Source organism: Antedon mediterranea, chromosome 4 (genome assembly GCF_964355755.1).
Source record: "Antedon mediterranea chromosome 4, ecAntMedi1.1, whole genome shotgun sequence".
In the NCBI taxonomy this organism is placed as follows: domain Eukaryota; kingdom Metazoa; phylum Echinodermata; class Crinoidea; order Comatulida; family Antedonidae; genus Antedon; species Antedon mediterranea.
The window spans coordinates 10,973,882-10,994,964 of record NC_092673.1 but is presented as its reverse complement, the minus strand read 5'-3'; the positions used below and the strand labels follow the sequence as shown (position 1 = coordinate 10,994,964).

Sequence of the window (21,083 nt, the reverse complement as noted above, 5' to 3'; positions counted from 1 at the left end):
TTTTGTAGGATCTTCATTTTCTTTTCTAATTACATGTCCGATCCAGTTGAATTGTTGCTTGTAGACATATTCTTCTAGCGGTTGACAGCCAGTAATTTTGTAGAGATCGTCATTATCAATTACGTAACGTCAGTCTATATAGTTTTCATCTGTTTCTTCATCTCAGGATATGTCTACATGGTTTGGTGGGCAGATCCTTTGAAAGCCATTCACTAGCATTCTTCTTAGGAAGGTTTTGTATGTTGTGCTAAGTTTGGACATTTCACTTCCTGTTACCCTCAAAGCATGGCAACCATAGGTGAGTCTACTCCTAACTAGACCATTAAGAAACATCATTCTTGTTTGTAGGTGGATCGTTCTGTTGGTAAGCAATGCCCTATTCTCTGCAAATGCTCCTTTGGCTGAATTGATTCTGTATTTTACTTCTTGATCTCCAATATGAACATCATTGTAGGTAGCCCTTACACCAAGGTATCTAAAGTGTGTTACGTTGTTAATGTGTACGCCACCAATTTGTATGATGCATCTTGGGTATTCTTCAACTTCCTCTTTCCAGTTCCATATAATGGTTTCTGTTTTTGGGGCACTAATTCTTACACCAAATTCCAGACAAACTTCATTCAAGGTGTTCACAATGGTTTGCAGTTCTTCTTGTGACCAGGAGCTTACAGCAAAATCGTCAGCATAGCCACTTTCAAAGTCGTCATAGATGCCCCTTGACGGTGCTTTACGTCTTTGAGCACGATTTGTAGCTTCAATAGGAATTAGGTATTGTATCATTAGGCCATCCAAACTAGCATCTTTACAGCGTTGTTTGAACACACTAATAACGTAATCAAAATATTGGTTAAACATGCTGGTACTCTCAATACCACCCTGTCGCACACCAGAAGATGTTTCGAACTTATCATCTCTCGGATCGTCGTCAGCAAGGTATGCTTTTGTTGAGCTGTACAGTGATTGTATTATGTCAATTATAGTAGTAGACTGGTTTAAGTGAAATCTATTACGAACGCTTAGAAAAAGAAGATTACAATTCACATGGTCGAATGCTGCTGTTAAATCAATGAAGCATGTATAGAGTTTGCGATTTGAGCGATATGCAATTTCCTGGATCTGCTTGATTACATATATAGCATCATTGCACCCTCTGTTGGACCTGAATCCAAACTGTGTGCGTAGAAGTTGACTTTCATAAAAGATGGAAAAACGTGAAAGAATGATAATCATAAGTATCTTTGAAAAAGTAGACCCAATCGATATTCCTCTATACATTGATGGATCAAGTGTACTGCCTTTTTTTTTACAAATGGTTGTTAATTTGGACAGTCCCCATCACTTGGTACTTCTTTGGTTCTCCAAATTTCCTCAAACAGTCTATGTACATGGTCGACGAATACTGGGTTCTCTGTGGCGACTTGCAACATTTCAGAAGCGACATCTAGGGTTGCTTTGCGACCTTTTAGATGTCCGATTGCATCAATAATTTCTTTCTTGGACGGAGGATCATCGTCTATCTCAAATTCTGGTTGTCTCAGGTTGATTATATATTCTGGAGGTGTGCTAATTTCATCTGGAATTTTAAGGCTAGATTGGTCTGGATTAAAGTGATCTTTAAAGTGTTCACGTAATCCTGGACATTTTATAGGCTTTGGTGCTTTTCTTATAACATCACCGTGCTCCTTAGCTTTTCTCCATAAATCAAAAATTTTTCTATTTTGGTGGGCTTCATTTAACTTGCTTGCTTCTTCATACAAATATTCATTCCGTAGTTCCTTCACCCTTATCTTAATTGCTTTCTGCATAGCCTTGATCTCCTCTTCTTTGTAGGTAACTGTGCTTTTGTTAATATTCTTTCTTTCTTTTATAAGCTGTTGTAGTCTTTCATCACCATCCTGGGGATGAGCATTTTGGTTTCTTGTTTTCTTCGGGACTTCTTCAACTGCCTTATTTAGCACTTTCATAAGTGCTGTATAGCAATCAGTTGATGTAGTGGTTGTCTTTTCAGGAGAAGTAATTTTATTAATTTCTTTCTTCTTTAAGTTTACTCATGTTGGCTCTCTTGCTCTGTTTTTTCTTTTTATGCTTCTTCCACCTGGCTGCTTTGTTAGCTGGTGTTGTCATATTACTCACAAGGATTCTATGATCTGACGAAAGATAATAGTTGTTGTAAAGAAGACCCGTGTCACACGTTAACGTTTCCAAACAACTTTAATTCAACAATGATCAGATGTTCGAAATCTGCAACAATAACAAATTACATAAACACATGCATCTAAAGGCTAAGCCTAAAACAAAGCTAGGCCTAGGCCTACACCACTGTAAAGTTACCAAAAGCAAACTAGACAAAAAACTCCTTAGAGCTACAGTATATAATAATATCAAGGTGCTATACAGTGAATGCACTACTCAAAGAACTTACACTATTACGTCTACATTAAGGTTGTATTTCACGGGAATTCTCTTAAGATGTGCGTATCAATCACCAATTCAAAGATTCACATGGTAAACATGACCTCTGACCAACTCTTATTATCTATAACTAGAGAGGGCGCTAAACCATTAAACAAGATATAAAGTCAAACTTTACATTCCGCCCCACGAAACAAACTATTCATCAATGTCGTCTACTGCCACTAGAACGATCAATCGTTGCACTGCACGAGTTACAGTCTGCTTCGCATTTCTATCTTCATTTCTTAATTCAACTTGCACCGTTCTCACTTTTCCGTTTATGTCTGGATACACACTGGAACCCAATCCCATCCTCCATTTCCCACGGGCGGTGTTGCTATCCTGCACCAACACGACATCTCCGATCTGCATATTTCTCTTCTCATGATGCCATTTTGTCTAACTATTAATGATGGGAAGTAATCTCTGTTCCATTTAACCCAGAAAGACTTTATTAAGCTTTGTACAAATTCGATACGGTTTCTAATGTTATTGGTAGCTCTCCATGGTCCACTCGGTACTCTGGTTGTAGCACGTCCCAATAAAATCGTATTTGGACATAAGTATGCCCCATCTTCGGGATCGGTTGGATGTCTCCCAATTGGCCTTTCGTTAACCAAGTTGGCTACCTCAAATAGCACGGTTTGTAATTCGTTAAATGGAAGAACTTGTCCACCAATGGCATGATGTATACCTTTCTTTATACCTTTGTTCAGTATCTCTGTTACTCCATTTTGCCAGGGAGAATCCGCGGCTGAAAACTTCCAAGTAGTACCTTTGGTGATGCCGAAATCATGAAGATCACTCTCCTGCCATCCGTCAATTACCCCTTTTAACTCCTTCGAAGCAGAAACTAATTGATTGTATATCTCAGTGGGGTATCCTCTTATGGACACAAATCTACGAAATGCTTGTAGAAATCCAGTTGTGCTGTAGTCCGTGGCGAGGTCTAGATATACGGCTTGAGTAACAAAACCGGTGAATATGATTCCATAAGCTTTTCCTCTTGCTCTCTTGTTTACTTCGCCACGAGTTATAAATGGACCAAACAAGTCAACACCGATGAATGACCATGGTGGAGAGGGCTTCAATCGCTCAATAGGTAATTGTCCCATCTGTTGTCCGGACATGTCTTTCTCTCTCTTCCTACAAGGAACACAATGGTGTCTGATGCTTTTGGCTAATCTCTGTAAATTCAGAATCCAATACCTCAAACGAACAAGGGATACGGTAGACTGTACACCACAATGACTCCTATTATGTGCATGTGTAACATATAGTTTCGAAAATTGATGGTTTGCTGTCAATAGCGGTACTTCTTGGTTGTTGTAGCTAAAGTTAATATGCCTCTGCGCACGAGCTCCTACTACAATCACACCATCATCTTGTACTCTAGGTGATAGCTTAGCATACTGGTCATCGAATCGTTTTTCATTGTTTATGAGCATGTCCATTATTGGTTTTTGGCACTCGATAATCCACAAGAGTTCGGCTTCATTGATGTCATTTGCTGTTAGAACATTTAAAGCGCCGGCAATTTTTTTCATTTTATACATGTTTTTCATTTTCGTGTTGTATGCAACAGCCTTCTCTGGATCCTTTTTTAACCTATTCTCAAGAGATTTTAGAGCGAAAAGTGCGGCGTTTCGATTATTTGGCAATTCAGCTGGGTCTTTAACCCAGGGATATTCTGCAATCCAATGAGAACCACAAAATTTGAGATTTTTCTCGATCAACGCCAATTCCCTTTCTTCCTTCAGTGTGTATTCCTTTGCGCCAACGGGACATCTCCCACAACGACAGCTACCACATTGAGGGTTGCACTGAACACCCATTCCTGCCATCTTAATAAATGAATCCAAACTGCAAGTTGTAACATGATGTATTAATGCTGCAGTCTTTACAAGCGTTGTTGTATTTTCTTTTAGGGTTGGATGTGAACCGCCCAAGCATTTTCCAAATCGGTTCTCGAGCAAAAGTAGATGTTCCGCAGCTTCCATTCTTATTGGGTGATAACCTGCGTACTCGTATCCTACAAGCAAGTCAACTTGGCCAGTTGGTCGCTTGATCTCTTCAAATCGGACTTTACTGAATAGTCCCACTACATGCTGCACTGCTATGCATTCTATATTTGACGTAATCTGGTCAATACCGTATGCAGATATGTTGATCACGGATCCCTGTTTGTCGATTAGAGGTACAATATAATGGAAACTGTCTATTTCCTCTGTTAGTCCTCCAATCTTCGTAATGGCAATTTTCAGAGGCTGACCCTTAAGCTTGGCTGCCCTTGCCGATTTGTTTGTTACGAGAGATGCCGTTGCACAGCCATCAAACAAGACATTCATATGCCCAGCTCCCACCTTTATGCTCATCAACTGCAAAAGGCAGGCTACAGTTTGTTTAGAAGTGGCGACCCCCGTGTGGTGATTTAATGTTGTTTTGGGTTGACTATTGTCTCCAACATTATCGTCATGTAGGCTTGAGTGGTGTAAGCGTGAACATTCAGATACACCACATTGTCGTTTGTTTTTGCATTCAGCTATACGATGCCCTCTTACTAGGCAGCCAAAACATGCACCCTTGGCCCTAACAAGTTGTGTTTTGTCAGATAGGTTCATTGCAATGTAAGCCCGGCATTCAGGCGTGGTATGCTGGCCCATGTCATGGACTAAGCAGTTCTTGTTGTTTTCAGATTTGGGTGCGTCGTTTCTCTCTTCAACGTTTGTGGTGTTAATGGTAAAGCGCGAAGACGGCTTCGATCTCGTTCCCGACACTTCGTATTCTACACTTTTCTTTTCCCTCACTAAAAATTTAAGAAGCGCAGGAAATCTGTCAGTTCTATCAATTACTGCTTTTTCATCATATAATGACCGTGACCATTCTCTTCGAATAGCAGGTGGCAATCTCCTCTCAATGTCACTAACCACTCTGGTGTTGGACATTTCCTTCTCCATTCCTAATTTCCGTAGGTCATTATGACCTCTCTCGATGATGTCGACAAACTCAACAAATCTTTTGTCGTCTCCATCTTTGAGTGAGTCGATACTTTCAAAGTCATGCATAACGGCATCTGCTAATTTTATTGGGTCGCCATACCGCTCATCCAATCGCTTCCATATTTCGTTGATATCATCATCTACGGCGCCTACAACTTGTAGAGGTTTTTCTCCAAGAGATTTCCGCAAAACGAATGCTGCTTGATCCCTTGTGGTCTCAGGCAAAATGAATTTTAGAAAGTCTGTTTTGAATCTAGGGTAGGCCCTTACATCTCCGTCAAAGGTTGGCAATCGCATTTTTTCCAATTGTATACCGCCTTTTCTCTTTTCATCTACTGTCTTCTGAGTTTTGCTTTTGTCGAGGTGCTCCAAAAATATAGCAACAGCACTACTGGTCTCGCCGTACTTATCACGTACTGACTGGAGCCACAGATTTTCATTTATTGCCTCTTCATTGGGAAGCATGGAAACGTATTGCATATGTGCAGTTTTTACGTCTTCCATCAATTTTACAAGGTCAGCCCTTGCAGCTTTAACACCCTCAACAGAATTCTTGTTAATCAATTGGATTACCTGATCGCAAAGTTGTTGAAAATCATCATGTTGTATGCTACGAACGTTTTTCGCTCTCATTGCTGATATTTGGACTTCTTCCTCCTGCAGATGCCTTCTGTCAATTGCCTCAGAATCTATGTGCTGTTCATTAATGCGTGTTTTGTGTCTAAGTATCATTTCTCTTACTTCATCATATGTCTTCTCTAGTTGGCCAATCCAATTCTCATTCTCCTCTTCGTCCTTTGCAGACTGTAAAACTACTGATTCATGTCGATCGTTTACTGATTTCCAGGCTTCCTTCAAGTCAGCATTCAGCATATGTACATATTCTATTGTTTTATTCTGGTCAATTGCGGCGACGATAGAATTACAAATTCTTGTAAAACGTCCCTTGGCAATACGTCTCAATTTCTTATAATCGGGGTCAGCCATGTTTTATAGAATAAAATTAAAGTCGGTGATTCAAGTGAATACAGTTCTGTGTATACAGTAATACAAGGATGTAGCTCCTGGCGCAGTCAAATATTGGTATCACACCGAAAGAACGGTAACTTGAGTGCGTGATGAGCAGGTTCATAAACAGGTCAGCAGAGTGCTGTCACTTCTCACTGTGCACGTAGAACACAGTATTTCGAATGTAAAGAAGACCCGTGTCACACGTTAACGTTTCCAAACAACTTTAATTCAACAATGATCAGATGTTCGAAATCTGCAACAATAACAAATTACATAAACACATGCATCTAAAGGCTAAGCCTAAAACAAAGCTAGGCCTAGGCCTACACCACTGTAAAGTTACCAAAAGCAAACTAGACAAAAAACTCCTTAGAGCTACAGTATATAATAATATCAAGGTGCTATACAGTGAATGCACTACTCAAAGAACTTACACTATTACGTCTACATTAAGGTTGTATTTCACGGGAATTCTCTTAAGATGTGCGTATCAATCACCAATTCAAAGATTCACATGGTAAACATGACCTCTGACCAACTCTTATTATCTATAACTAGAGAGGGCGCTAAACCATTAAACAAGATATAAAGTCAAACTTTACAGTTGTTATAGACTCTTGTGTCAGTAACATACTTCCTCAACCAGTGATCACATATGTTGTAGTCTAGTGTTTTCTTTGTAACACCATCGTTGCTATGCCAAGTGATCGGATAAACGTTTGGATGTTCAAACCAGGTGTTCAGTATGCATAGCTTGAAGTCAGAGCAGTAGTTGATGAGTCTTGTGCCATTGTCGTTACCAATGTCATCTGTGTCTTGAAATCTATGTAGGTTTCCATCAAAGAGTGATTTTCTGGTTGTTATTGTTGATGTTGCATTAAAGTCTCCCATCAGTAAGAGTTTTGTGTTGTTCTCGACTTTACTTTGGGAGAGTTTTGCATATAGAAAATATCCTTTGATGATTCTGAACCGGATTCCGTAGGAGAGTACGCAGACACAATTCTTAATTTACAGTTTTTTATTGTGACGTCTATTGCCATTAGACGTTCATATACATAATGAACATTAGACACTTTGATATGGGGTGACTGTTTAATGGCAATAGCAACCCCATACATCTTTTTGATTTTCAATCCAGTCCAGTATACATTGTAGCCCTCATGTGAGATTGCACCGGTACCAATCCGTCTCACTTCCTGCATACACACGGTGTCAAGGTTTTCTGCTTTAATTTGAATGAGGGTTTCATGTAGGTAAGAAGTCATCTGAGCAGGTATTAACATTAATCTGTCCTGCTCGCCAATTAAAATATTTTGCAGGCTTTTGTTTCCCAACTGCTTCTTGTACTTTCTTGTTTATGTTAGAAAGGTTTTTGAAATCTATATTTTTATTACTCTTTGTGTGTAATTTTGACTTGCGTCCACCACGGGTACCTCTATAATGGAAAATTCCCAAGTCTTTCAAAACACTTCCAACCGCAGTAGTAATTTTTCCAGCATATTGTCTCAGGTTAAGTAGCTTTGAGTAGCTATAGTTATAGGTCAACATAGTTTACTCGCAACAATGGTAGATTATAATAATAATATCACACATACACCGACTCTAGGCCCTGTAAACAAATCTCCTATGCTATGCTGTCCCAAAGTTCTAAGGCAACAATAGGCTTTGCTTCACTGAACATTGCTAAGACAATAGCATGCACACAGCTAGATTGGGCCTAGCTTAGCTGATAAAAATAAGAAAAAAAAAGATACAATACAATAGTTGTAAGTGCTGATAACAATATTGGGAGTAAAATCACTCTCAAAATGTGTACTTGGAACCCAAAAAGCAAGATTTTAGAAGCAGAATGGGAGTAACACTGTCAAGCGCCTCTGGCAGCCAAGATGGTATCATACATCAGACATTGAATTACATAGCAATAACGCATTTATTATTAGTTATCCGCACTTGGCGGATAACTCCTTGTTATTGTATGGGATCAATATTTTTGGTTATCCGCAACTTGTAAAGTTGCGGATAACCCTTGTGATTGTAAAAATCCTTTTCATCTTTATTCGTTATCCGCTTAGTAGCGGATAACTCCTTGTAATCGTCCTGTTTCATAATTATATCGAAAACCATATAACAACGTAAATTGAAACTTAACAAAAGTTTAATTTAAATCTTGCGCTAGCTGACTGTGGAAAAAAATTGGCATGTTTCACACGAAGTTACGCGCGAACGCGCGTTTAAAATTTTAAATAACTCCTTTGTTATTGTATGGGATCAATATTTTTGGTTATCCTGTTTCATCATCTTTTTTTTTGGTTATTCGCACTTGGCGGATAACCCCTTGTTATTGTCAGGATCTTTTTTTTTTTTTTTTCTTTTTGGTTATCTGCAACTTAGTTGCAGGATAACCCATGTGATTGTAAATATCTTTTTTTTCATCTTCTTTGTTATTCTTCTTTCTTTCCCGGATTTTTGTGTGTCGCATATCCCCTATTGCTTGTGAACGTAACTTTGTATAACTTTGTCAAAAGATTGACCTGTAGCTGTAGATGTGCAAGAAACTTCGTTATATGACGTTAGAGTCGCGCAGCGTAAGTTACGCGCGATTTTATGAATTTCAATGATTGATCATAGATTATAAACCAAAAGTCATTTTTTATTGACACTTGGTGAAAATTTAAGTCATATCAAGGGCGAAATTTCTATGGATTAAAAAGCGTAAACATTCCCAAACGCAAACATTACGCGTAAGGTGCGCACGGAGCATAAAAATCATGTGTTTTTTTCTTGAATTATGATTTTACAGCCTTTCTTAGTCATTTAAAAAAAGATTTACATCATTTCAAATTAAAATGACGTCATACGAGCACGTTGATTTAGACCATTTGCGCGCGTTTTAGTTGAAAAAGTTACAAATATTGTCAAAATAATGCCCATTTTGAATCTATTATAGCTCCTCAGGATCATCCACGACCCCCAATTTTTTAAATTTAATATGTAAGCAGATATGTTGTAGATATGAATTCATGCAGAATTTTTACCTCTCGGATGTTATGACGGCATCGTATGGCCACACGAATGTAAAATAGAGGATTTTTTACTCTTTCGTTATTGCTCATCACATTAAATAGAGCGCAAATTTGTTTTAATGTAATTATTTAGATAATTATCTTCTAAAATTGTTATCTTTATATGTCAATTTGATGACGTCATCGTGTTAATAATTGGATTTAAAAGATGGGTCTCGTAATTTTGTCTATGCTACACTGTATAACATATACAGTTTATTCTGTAAAATACTGTAATATGATGTATGCTACATAATAGGTACAATTCAGCACTGTAAACATATTTATTTCATGTCATAGGATGGCATAATTATTGTCGAGGTTCATATGGTTAAGTATGTGCATGTTGCGTTTGCGTGGATAACCAGAACTCGTCAAAGTGACGAGTTCAAATCTAGTCTGTATTCTTCTTTCTTTCTGTCATTTTTGTGTCACGCGTATCTCAAAAACGTGTAAACATAACATTTTATAACTTTGTCAACATGTGGGCATTCACATGAAGTTGTGCACCTGCTATTGTGAATGACGTCAGAAATGCGCAACGTAATTACTTACGCATGTTTTTATGAATTTCGCGTTTTTAACATAATATATCTAAAACCATATAACAACGTAAATTGAAACTTATCAAAAGTTTAATTTAAATCTTGCGCTAGCTGACTGTGGAAAAAAAATGGCATGTTTCACACGAAGTTACGCGCGCACGCGCGTTTAAAATTTTGAAATGCGAAAAATAAATTTCTAATAAATTTTCTATGCGTTTCATGTCATTTTTGAGCATGTAAAAAATTCCCACGCACGCGCATTTTTTTTAACGCATGGTGCGAACGTAGCGTTGAAAACAATTTTTTTTGCGTGATTTATGTTTTTTCAGCCTTTTCTAGTAATTTTACCAACTTTTAAACAATTTCGACTTAAAACTACGTCATACGGGCACGTTGAATTGGATAATTTACGTACGTTTTTGATGAAAAAGTTTAAAAATTGGAAAAATTATGCCTTTTTTTAAACAGTCTAACGCCCGTATTCTTAAACCGGACTTTAGTCGTAGTTCAAAGTTCGACTTGAAAAAGTCGTAGTTCGAGCTATTACTTTAAATTCGATTAAAAAACGAAGTAGTCGAAGTTTGCAGTTCGACTTAATGAAGTCGAGGTTTTAGTCGAGTTGCACACGTCTGGGTAACAAAGGCTAAACATTGGCCAATGAAAAGAGAGTATTTGAGAAGCAGACGACATTTTGCGCATTGATATCACTTTCCATTTTCTTACAAAACTTTTTACGCATCAGGACTATATTAATGAAAAATAATTTTAATCGTTAATTATTAGAACAAGATCAGTATTACTTTAACAGTGAAGTACTTTTGATTAACAACAAACAAAATCTTCAAAATATATTTAGGAACCATGGCGGTACGGTAACTTTCATATTTTCTAGGCCTCCAACAAAGTATGATCGCGACGAACCACGCACTTCCTAGCGTGACAAGAAAGCGCTAGGCCCCCTAAACATTCCATCGCGTGGTGAATTGCCGCATCTCCCATTGTCGCTATGGCGTGACGTAGTTCAAGTCGGACTTGCGCGAAGAAAATAATGTAATTTGTATACAGTTGTAAATAAAGATGATTTTCATTATTATAACTTATACCAATGTATATTTAATTAAGCTAATATAAATATAGATATTTCATTCTTCAATATCTGGCCAATATAACAACTCAATGACTGTTACGTTTTTTATAAACATCGTTTAAAAACCATTTAGTCGACCATTTAGCCTGCCCCCTCCAGGACTAAAAAAATCGATCAAAATCCGTCTCGATTAAGTCGAGGTTGACCTGATTTAGTCGGTGATTTAGTTGAAGTTCGGTTTATGAATTAAAATGACGTCATTTTTTTAGTTTTAGCTCAAACTAAGACTTAAGTCCGGTTTAAGAATACGGGCGACAGATTCTAAACAACGAGGTGAACTTTTTTTTAATTACATATTCTGGAAGTTGATGAGTTGTAGATATCGAATCATGAATCAATATGGCTAACTGGACATGGTGACATCATCGTATGGCCACACGAATGTAAAATATAGGATTTTTGTCTCTTTCGTTATTGCTCATCATATTCAATGGAGCGCATCACGCCTATCTGTATTCCTTTTTTTCCAAGATTTTAATATTGTCTAGGTCAATCAACTATCTTACGCATGAGTTAAAAATTTTTAATTTTTATGACGTCATCATGTCTAAAAATGTAAATAACCTGGGTCACATATTTAAAAGGGTGCGCATCTATATTTTACGTATTCAAATTTCTTCTACATGTTAATATGTTGTTCCTGAGATAATTTCTTTCTGAAATTGCTATCTAATTGTTTCATTTTGATACCGTCGCCATGTTAAAAATTGGAATAAATGGCGGGTCCCGTAATTTCACCTATTCTACACTGTATGTAATATGTATACAGATTATACTGTTTGCATGTATATACTATATGACACAAAATTGACAGAATTCAGCACTAAGAGCATATCATATTCTTCAGTTCTTGTCATAATGCCATAATCTTTACTGTGTGCAATATTCCAACGTATGACGTGCACGTGGCGTTTGTCGTGGTGCTGATAACTAACTCGTCAAAGTGACGAGTTTCATGTCTAGTATTATTCTTCTTTCTTTCTCCTCCATTTTTGTGTCTCGCGTATCTCAAAAACTTGTAAACATAACATTTCATAACTTTGTCAACATATGGGCATTTACGTGAAGTTGTGCACCTCCTATTTTGAATGACGTCAGAGTTGCGCAACGTGACTTACGCGCGATTTTATGATTTTTTATGATTGCTCATAGACTAAAAACCAAGCATAATTTTGTTTTGACACTTTGTGAAAATTTAAGTCATATCAAGAGCAAACTTTTTGTGGATTAAAAATGGCATGTTTTACAAGAATTTCAGATTGAAATTTACTGTAAGATGAAAATAGGGGACCCACGTTATTTACATTTTTATACATGATGACGTCATAAAAATTTAAATATTGTTAACGCATGTGAAACATAGTTAATTGACCTAAAGAGTATTTAAATATCTGTGGAAATGGAATACGTATAAGCGAGATGCGCTCTATTTAATGTGATGAGCAATAACGAAAGTGTAAAAAATCCTATATTTTACATTTGTGTGGCCATACGATGACGTCATAACATCCGAGGGGTAAAGATTGTGCATGAATTCATATCTACAATATATCTGCTTACATATTAAATTAAAAAAATTGGGGGTCATGGATGATCCTGAGAAGCTATAATAGATTAAAAATAGGCATAATTTTGACAATATGTTGTCACTTTTGCAACTAAAACGCGCGCAAATTGTCCAAATCAACGTGTTCGTATGACGTCATTTTAATTTGAAATGATGTCAATCTTTTTTAAAATAACTAGGAAAGACTGTAAAATCATAATTCAAGAGAAAAACACATGATTTTCATGCTCTGTGCGCACCTTACGCGTAATTTTTTTCGCGCGCGTGGGAATTTTTGACATGCTCAAAATGTCATGATCGGCGTAGAAAGTTGATTAGAAATTGATTTTGCGCATTTTGAAATTTTAAATGCGCGTGCGCGCGTAACTTCTTTTGGTTTATAATCTATGATCAATCATTGAAATTCATAAAATCGAGCGTAACTTACGCTGCGCGACTCTAACGTCATATAACGAAGTTTCTTGCACATCTACAGCTAAATCTTTTGACAAAGTTATACAATCTTATGTTCACAATTAATAGGGGATATGCTGGTCACAAAAATCCGGGAAAGAAAGAAGAACTAGACATGAAACTCGTCACTTTGACGAGTTAGTTATCCGCTCGACAAACGCCACGTGCACGTCATACGTTAGAATGTTGCACACAGAAAATAATTATGGCATTATGACCTGAACTGAAGAATATGATATGTTGTTAGTGCTAAATTCTGTCTATTTTGTGTCATATACCATATTTTCCGGAGTATAGGTCGACCCCAAGTATAAGTCGACCCCCAACTTTGGCCTAGAATATCGTTGATTTTGGTATGACCTGAATATAAGTCGACCCCCAAAATCGGCTAATAACACAACTTACTTTAAAGTTCAAAGAGGGCTAGAAATGTATGAAATGTGGTTATTTGTTTATATTATTAAAGTGTAGGCCTAATCAATATCGGACGGACGTAATGACGACGACTTCGCCGCCGTCTTCACCAGCCTATAATAAATGACAGCGATGTAGCGTTACTTGCCATCAGCGATGTTTTTCGCGTCACTCGAATAAATTAAAACAAGTTTTCCGTTAGGAGGCTTATTAATTGTACAGGCGAGTAGTTGTAAATCGCGTTATCTGTAAATGTACATGCGCCCGACTAAGGAGAATTTATTTTATGAATAGACATGCGCAGTAATTGTAATTACGAACAAACAAACAAACTGCGCATGTGTATAGATGAAAATATCGCGCAATAACAAACATGCTGCATGGACATTCCGACGTCTGTGGTGTGTGTTACGATGTTTTCTCGAGAGTGAATAAGAAGCATAAAGAAAACTATTTATTCTTAATTATCTTAAAAGCGTAATATTAACATCAAAATGAGTCATTGTGATATATTAATATTTTATTGACCAGTACTTTTTGGAGTTGTATTATTTTGTACAATGTAGGTATTAAATTGAAAACTTCTGTGAATGATTGATGATAGGCCACTGACCTTGCTGGGCCTTGACAGCTGACGGCTTTTGAACATATTTTTTCGGCCTGATTTTTTTCAAAAATCGCATGGTCGGAGTATAAGTCGACCCCCCGATTTTGCAATTAAAATTTTCCCACAAAGTCTCGACCTATACTCCGGAAAATACGGTAGTATACATTTTAAAGTACACAGTATAATCTGTATACACGTAATTTAAATGTTTAGGCATGATGATGTCATAAAAAATAAATATTTTTAACTCATGCATAAGATAGTTGATTGACCTAGACAATATTAAAAACTTGGAGAAAAAGGAATACAGATAACCGTGATGCGCTCCATTCCATCTAAGTTTACATTTTTTACCTATTGCACTTGCTGACTTCAGTAGAAGGTTAAGTCTTTTGTAGATGAAAGAATCTGGAAATGTTTTCGCCCATGGCGACTTGGCGATCGGCCAGTGCGAACCCAGAATAAAAAAATTTAGGTTTTAGGATTATATCTAAAAATATATCAATTTAATCATCCCAGGCGAATTTCAACAATGAATTAGAGGCACGATGTGATCTAGTTAAACGTCTTCTATATATTATAAGTAAAAACTTGACTATATAGGCGTTCAATTGAATGTCTAAAGGATGTCGATAGAAAATTAGTAGCTACATGATCGCATCATATTTCGTTTTCAATAAACGCATGTATTTTTCGCGCTCAACTACACTTCTGGTTTATTGGCCATTCCATCTAAATATTGTTTTATACGCGAGGTCAAAACTTCGACCTAAAATAAATCCAGAAAGGTCAAAGGGTCTCACCGAGAATCCAAAATGTTTGGACCGTGTGATTCATGAATTGAAACTTAGGAATTTAGCATTTTATATTCTATCTGTAGGACAAGTTTCAAAATCTTTTTAATTTGTACGAATAAATAATAATAATAAAGATTTAGGCAGTTAGCCTCATACCAAGCTTTAAAAAGTAATTTTTACGCAAACACTGTCTTGATAAATGACGGGTGTACAAAGAAGTAATCATACAAACCTACAAACAATGTGCTGCTCAGTCAAACATTTAATGTGGCGGAGCAACATGCCAAATAAACGCATCCAAACGGTGGTCCCCCAAATGGTTAGCCAAAAGTGTAATAAGGACATTGTCGTAATACAATAGCAAACGTGTCCGAACATGTTCTTGTCGTTTGTAATAATTTACCCAGGGTGCCTTAATCACCTCAGTCAAATAAGTATTGGAGTAAAAAATAAGGCTGTATTCTTCACTTATCATTTACTGTCCTCACCTGGTCTAGGATTGCGAGCATTGCAAGCCATATCGTCTGCTAGCATGAGAATGATATGGCTATCAGGAATTCCTAAACGCTTCACACTACGATATACAGACAAAGCATTAGCTACATGCCGGTAGTTGAACCAAAATCGAGATGTGCATACCTATAATTAATAATACATAAAAGTCAAATTATATAACATAAATTACACAATAAATCAAATTATTTGGAAGATGCATATTAATATTCGTTCTAATGGAAAAGTTTGTCCAAAAATGGCCGGAAGTATGATTTTTGGCATTTTTGACCTTTGACCTTTAGTTCATAGTTTATATTTGTCCATATGGAAATTCATGTGACATACAATTGCTCAAAGTTAAAAGGTTACTACAATAAAATTACATAGCAACAAAATTCAACGACTTAACAACGATTATTAAAATGTCTAATTGAGTACGGAATAAAAGAATTAAGGAAGCGTTTTGTTCTACAACGTGTAGCCCTCAAACGCCTTCCAGATCTCAACCATTGAGCGGATGACTCTCATCTTTCATTATGGCAATGACCTTATCATAGATTTTGACGTTACAAACATCATCAAATCAAATCTAATGATCTGTTTAGTTATTCTGCACGCCTTATTTACTAAACATTGAACATTCTTTAGGTCTGATTTTTTCTAAAACTACTGAACCGTATCAGACAACCATAAACTAGGGCCTGTTTCTGCTGAGCAGAACTAATCGATTATTAACCGTTTATTTTTTTAATCGATTATTTTTGGGCAGCAGAAACGGCGCAAAATAAAATAACCAATTAAAAATAACCGATTAAAAACACTCAATCCATTGCGTGTTTTAATCGATTATTTCTTGTTTTAACTGATTATTGCGGAGCAGTTTTGAGCTGCAACACAAATAGCGATTATTGACCTCACTTTGACCTCTAGAGTATGACAAACTTATTCACGTCACAAAGCATGCTGTTTATCTGCGATCGCGATGTAGACCGAATAACAATTAAATGTTAAACATTTGATTTTTATTATTTTGTGGGGGAGAATTATACCGAGAGACTCCAGGATTCTGTGTTACAAGTACACCCGTTAAATACCACCAGTCCAGGCTAACGATGTTTTACATGTCATTTTTTAGGCCTGTTGTCTGTTGACTTGTTTCGGTAGAAATATATAGCCTATATGCCTAGCAGGCCGCGGTAGAACCAACGAACGGCGAAACGAACTTTTTTCGCCGACGTGTCCTTATTAATATAACATCATTATTCTGTTGTATGTGGTACGGTAGTAGGACTAGATGTTTATTTTACAAATAATATAGCTTTACGTAAGAGTAATTTTTAATCCTACATTTGAGAGTTTTAGGCTGCGATAGGATGTAAACAAACCAACTCTCATCGGCCTTTCATAACTTGAACTGCGCTGTGGGGGAATGATGACGTGATTTAAAAAACCGATTACCTGAATAACCGATTAAAGTCGTAGCAATTTTCAATTGCAACGCGATTATTTTTGTGGTTTGCGGTGACTGGAAAAAATCGATTATTTTGATTTTTTCAGCAGAAACAGACCCTAAGACACTTTCCATTACCGACTTATAAAATAGACCTAATATTGTGTTGTCAACATTAAACAAGTTTAATTTTCTTAAAAAGTACAATCTAGAGTTACCCTTAGACATGTTCACCCCAATTAAGCTTGTTGTCGATTACCATTCCAAGATATTCATTTTTGGACACAATATCAATATCAACTTCATTGATTTACCTGAACATAATCCGGTTGATTAGAACGATTTCGGAAGTCAAAAATCATTTCTTTAGATTTACTTTCGTTAATAACTAAACGATATGTACACACCATGTAATAAATAAATTCACTGAGTTTCTATACAATGTCTCTTCATTCTTATCAAGTAAACCTAATATAAGACTGTATCGTCGGCGTACTTCAACAAATAATTGTTCGGATGAGTGGATTTACAATCATTCGTATACAAAACAAATAATAACGGCGAGAGAACACAACCTTGTAGGGATCCGACATTAGTTATCTGTTTATACGAAAGAGTCCCAGATACTGACACACGTTTTACTCTATTACCGTACTGACGTGGGTATAAGCCCACCCCCCTTGAACATGAAATCACGTCAAGTTTGGGGGGTGGGCTTATACCCGAGGATCCAAAAATGCAGATCGTCAAAAACAGCACATGTACACTGTGTATTCCACCATGTGAGCGAGCGCCCTCACGTGTACGACGTTGCCTCTAAATACACGAGGTGTAGAGTGTCGGAAATTAAGCTTATAGGCTAGTTCGTGTAATTTATCGTAGAATATCTTATTTTAAACATCAATTGAACAAGAATTTATCAAGCAGAAAAGCAAGTATACAATGTTCGTTAAATAGAAATGTACCAAAGAAATTTAATAAGCTTGTTTATGGCAGCCGATACCAAATAGTGGTTTTCCGTTTTGGCGACTTGTAGCGTCGTGTGTGAAGCGATCTTCGACCGCGATGGAGTGTAAACAAAACAGGACCGCTAGGCCTCGTATATTAGCCTAGCTTGGTTATGGTCAAAGGTAGGTGTATTCGGTGCATGGACGTCGCCAAATACAAAATAATGTATTACGACACACACTGTAGATCTTCGAATTAATGGGTGGGCTTATACCCGAGTGCCTCATTTTTCATGAAAATTAGTCAAAAGTCGGGGGTGGGCTTATACCCGAGTATGGGCTTATACCCGCGTCAGTACGGTACTTAAAAAGCTAAAATCCATGTTATAAGATAAGGATTTACGTTTACAGTATATCACTAAGTTTTCTAATTAGAATGCTAGGTTGCAATTTATTAAATGCAGAAGAAAAATCTACAAAAGTTGCTCTAACATAACAATTTAAAATATCAACATGACTTACAAGTGTAAGAACAGCATCATCTACACACTTGTGTGGTTGGAAAGCAAATTCCCAATGGTCAAGAAGCGGAGATAAAGGGTTAATAAGATGTTTACTAATAATCTTTTCAAAGCACTTCATAACAATAGGGGTAAGTGCTACCGGGCGAAATTGTCAATTGATTAGGTGGCTCTTTTGTTGACGATTTCCAGCAGATAGGCACATGATGAAGATCCAGGGATTCTTGAAACAATAGGGTAAAGGGGACCGCTAAATGTTCAGCACACATACCAAGTACCCAGAAGCTAACGTTATAAGGACCGCTGGCTTTTTTTTGGTTCACTTTCCGAAATTGTTGGTAAACATCCTGTATCTATAACAATGCGGTCTTCTATATTACAATCAATTAACTTATTAAAGGACTGATTATCATTATCATTCTCAAATCGTGAATAAAACTTAACGAAAAAATTCACGCGTAAGGTGCGCACGGAGCATGAAAATCATGTGTTTTCTCTTGAATTATGATTTTACAGCCTTTCCTAGTCATTTTAAAAAAGATTGACATCATTTCAAATTAAAATATGACGTCATACGAACACGTTGATTTAGAACATTTGCGTGCGTTTTAGTTGCAAAAGTGACAACATATTGTCAAAATTATGTCTATTTTTAATCTATTATAGTTCCTCAGGATTATCCATGACCCCCAATTTTTTTAATTTAATATGTAAGCAGATATGTTGTAGATATGAATTCATGCAGAATCTTTACCCCTCGAATGTTATGACGTCATCGTATGGCCACTCGAATGTAAAATATAGGATTTTTTACTTTTCGTTATTGCTCATCACATTAAATAGAGCGCATCTGGCTTATACATATTCCATTTCCACAGATATTTTAATACTCTCTAGGTCAATCAACTATCTTTCGCATGAGTTAAAAACATTTTAATTTTTATGACGTCATCATGTATAAAAATGTAAATAACGTGGGTCCCCTATTTTCATCTTTACAGTAAATTTCAATCTGTTATAGCTCGTCAGAATAAAAAGTGATAATCATGATTAAAACGTTTTCTGGAAGCTATTGGGTTGTAGATACGAATTCATGTGAATATTTTGCAATTAGATGTTGTGACGTCATCATATGGCCAGTTGAATTCAGAAAGTCATATTTTTATCTCTTGCGTAATAGTTCATTGCATTTAAACGAGAGCGCATCTCTCTTTTACGTGCCCCAAATTCTTAAAATTTGTATTGTATTGTATAATTTTTATGACGTCATCATGTCTAAAAATGTAAATAACGTGGGTCACTTCTTTTCATCTTTACAGTAAACTTCAATCTGTTATAGCTCGTCAGAATAAAAAGTGATGATTAAAACTTATTATAGAAGTTGTTGAATTGTAGATATGAATTCATATACAAATTTTGTCTATCTGATGTCATGACGTTATCATATGGCCAGTTGAATTCAAAAAGTCATATTTTCATTTCTTGCGTAAAAGTTCATTGCGTTTAAACTAGAGCGCATGTCACTTTTACGTGCCCAAAATTCTTCAAATTTGTATTAATGTAATTATTTAGATAATTATCTTCTAAAATAGTTATCTTTATGTCAATTTGATGACGTCATCGTGTTAATAATTGGATTTAAAAGATGGGTCTTGTAATTTCGTCTATGCTACACTGTATATAACATATACAGTGTATTCTGTAAATACTGTAATATGTTGTATGCTACAAAATAGGTACAATTCAGCACTGTAAACGTATTTAAATCATGTAATAGGAAGGCATAATAATTTTCGCCGTTCATATATTTTAAGCGTATGTGCATGTTGCGTTTGCGCGGATAACCCGAACTCGTCAAAGTGACGAGTTCAAATCTAGTTTTCTTTATTTTTCTTTCTTTGTGTCAATTTTGTGTCTCACGTATCTCTAAAACGTGCTAACGTAACATTTTATAACTTTGTCAACATGTGGGCATTTACGTGAAATTGTGCACCTCCTATTGTGAATGACGTTAGAGTTGCGCAACGTGATTTACGCGCGATTTAACGATTTTCTCGTATTTAACATAGGTCAAAAACCAAATAACATTTTAAATTGAAACTTTGCAAAAGTTTAACTTATGTAATGCGCTAACTTTCTGTGAAAAAAAAATTGCGTGTTTAACACAAAGTTACGCGTGCACGCGCATTTAAAATTTCAAAATGCGCAAAATTAATTTCTAATCAACTTTCTACGTGTTTCATGTCATTTTAAGCATGTCAAAAATTCCCACGCGTGCGCAAATTTTTACGTGTGCGGTGCGCACGTAGCATTAAAAACATATTTTTTTCGCTTGATTTATGTTTTTCCACCATTTTTCTAGTAATTTTACCAACTTTTAAACAATTTCGATTTAAAGTTACGTCATACGAGCACTTCGAATTGGACAATTTGCGCGCGTTTTTGATGAAAAAGTTAAAAAATTCATCAAAATTATGCCTTTTTTTAAACATTCGTAATTTCTAAACTACACCATCAACTTTTTGTGGATGACATATTCTGGAAGTTGATGAGTTTTAGATATCGGATCATGTATTAATATGGCTAACCGGACATTGTGACGTCATCATAAGGC

General features: G+C 36.3%; 1 protein-coding gene across 1 annotated transcript in view; it reads right to left on the bottom strand.

Moving 5' to 3' along the window:
- LOC140046646 (putative GPI-anchor transamidase) overlaps positions 1–21,083 on the bottom strand; it is a 144,737-nt gene that overhangs the window by 56,636 nt on the left and 67,018 nt on the right. Inside the window, exon 3 of the mRNA XM_072091350.1 lies at positions 15,545–15,695. Coding sequence (XP_071947451.1) covers positions 15,545–15,695 — 151 coding nt within the window. The remainder of the gene's footprint in view (positions 1–15,544; positions 15,696–21,083) is intronic.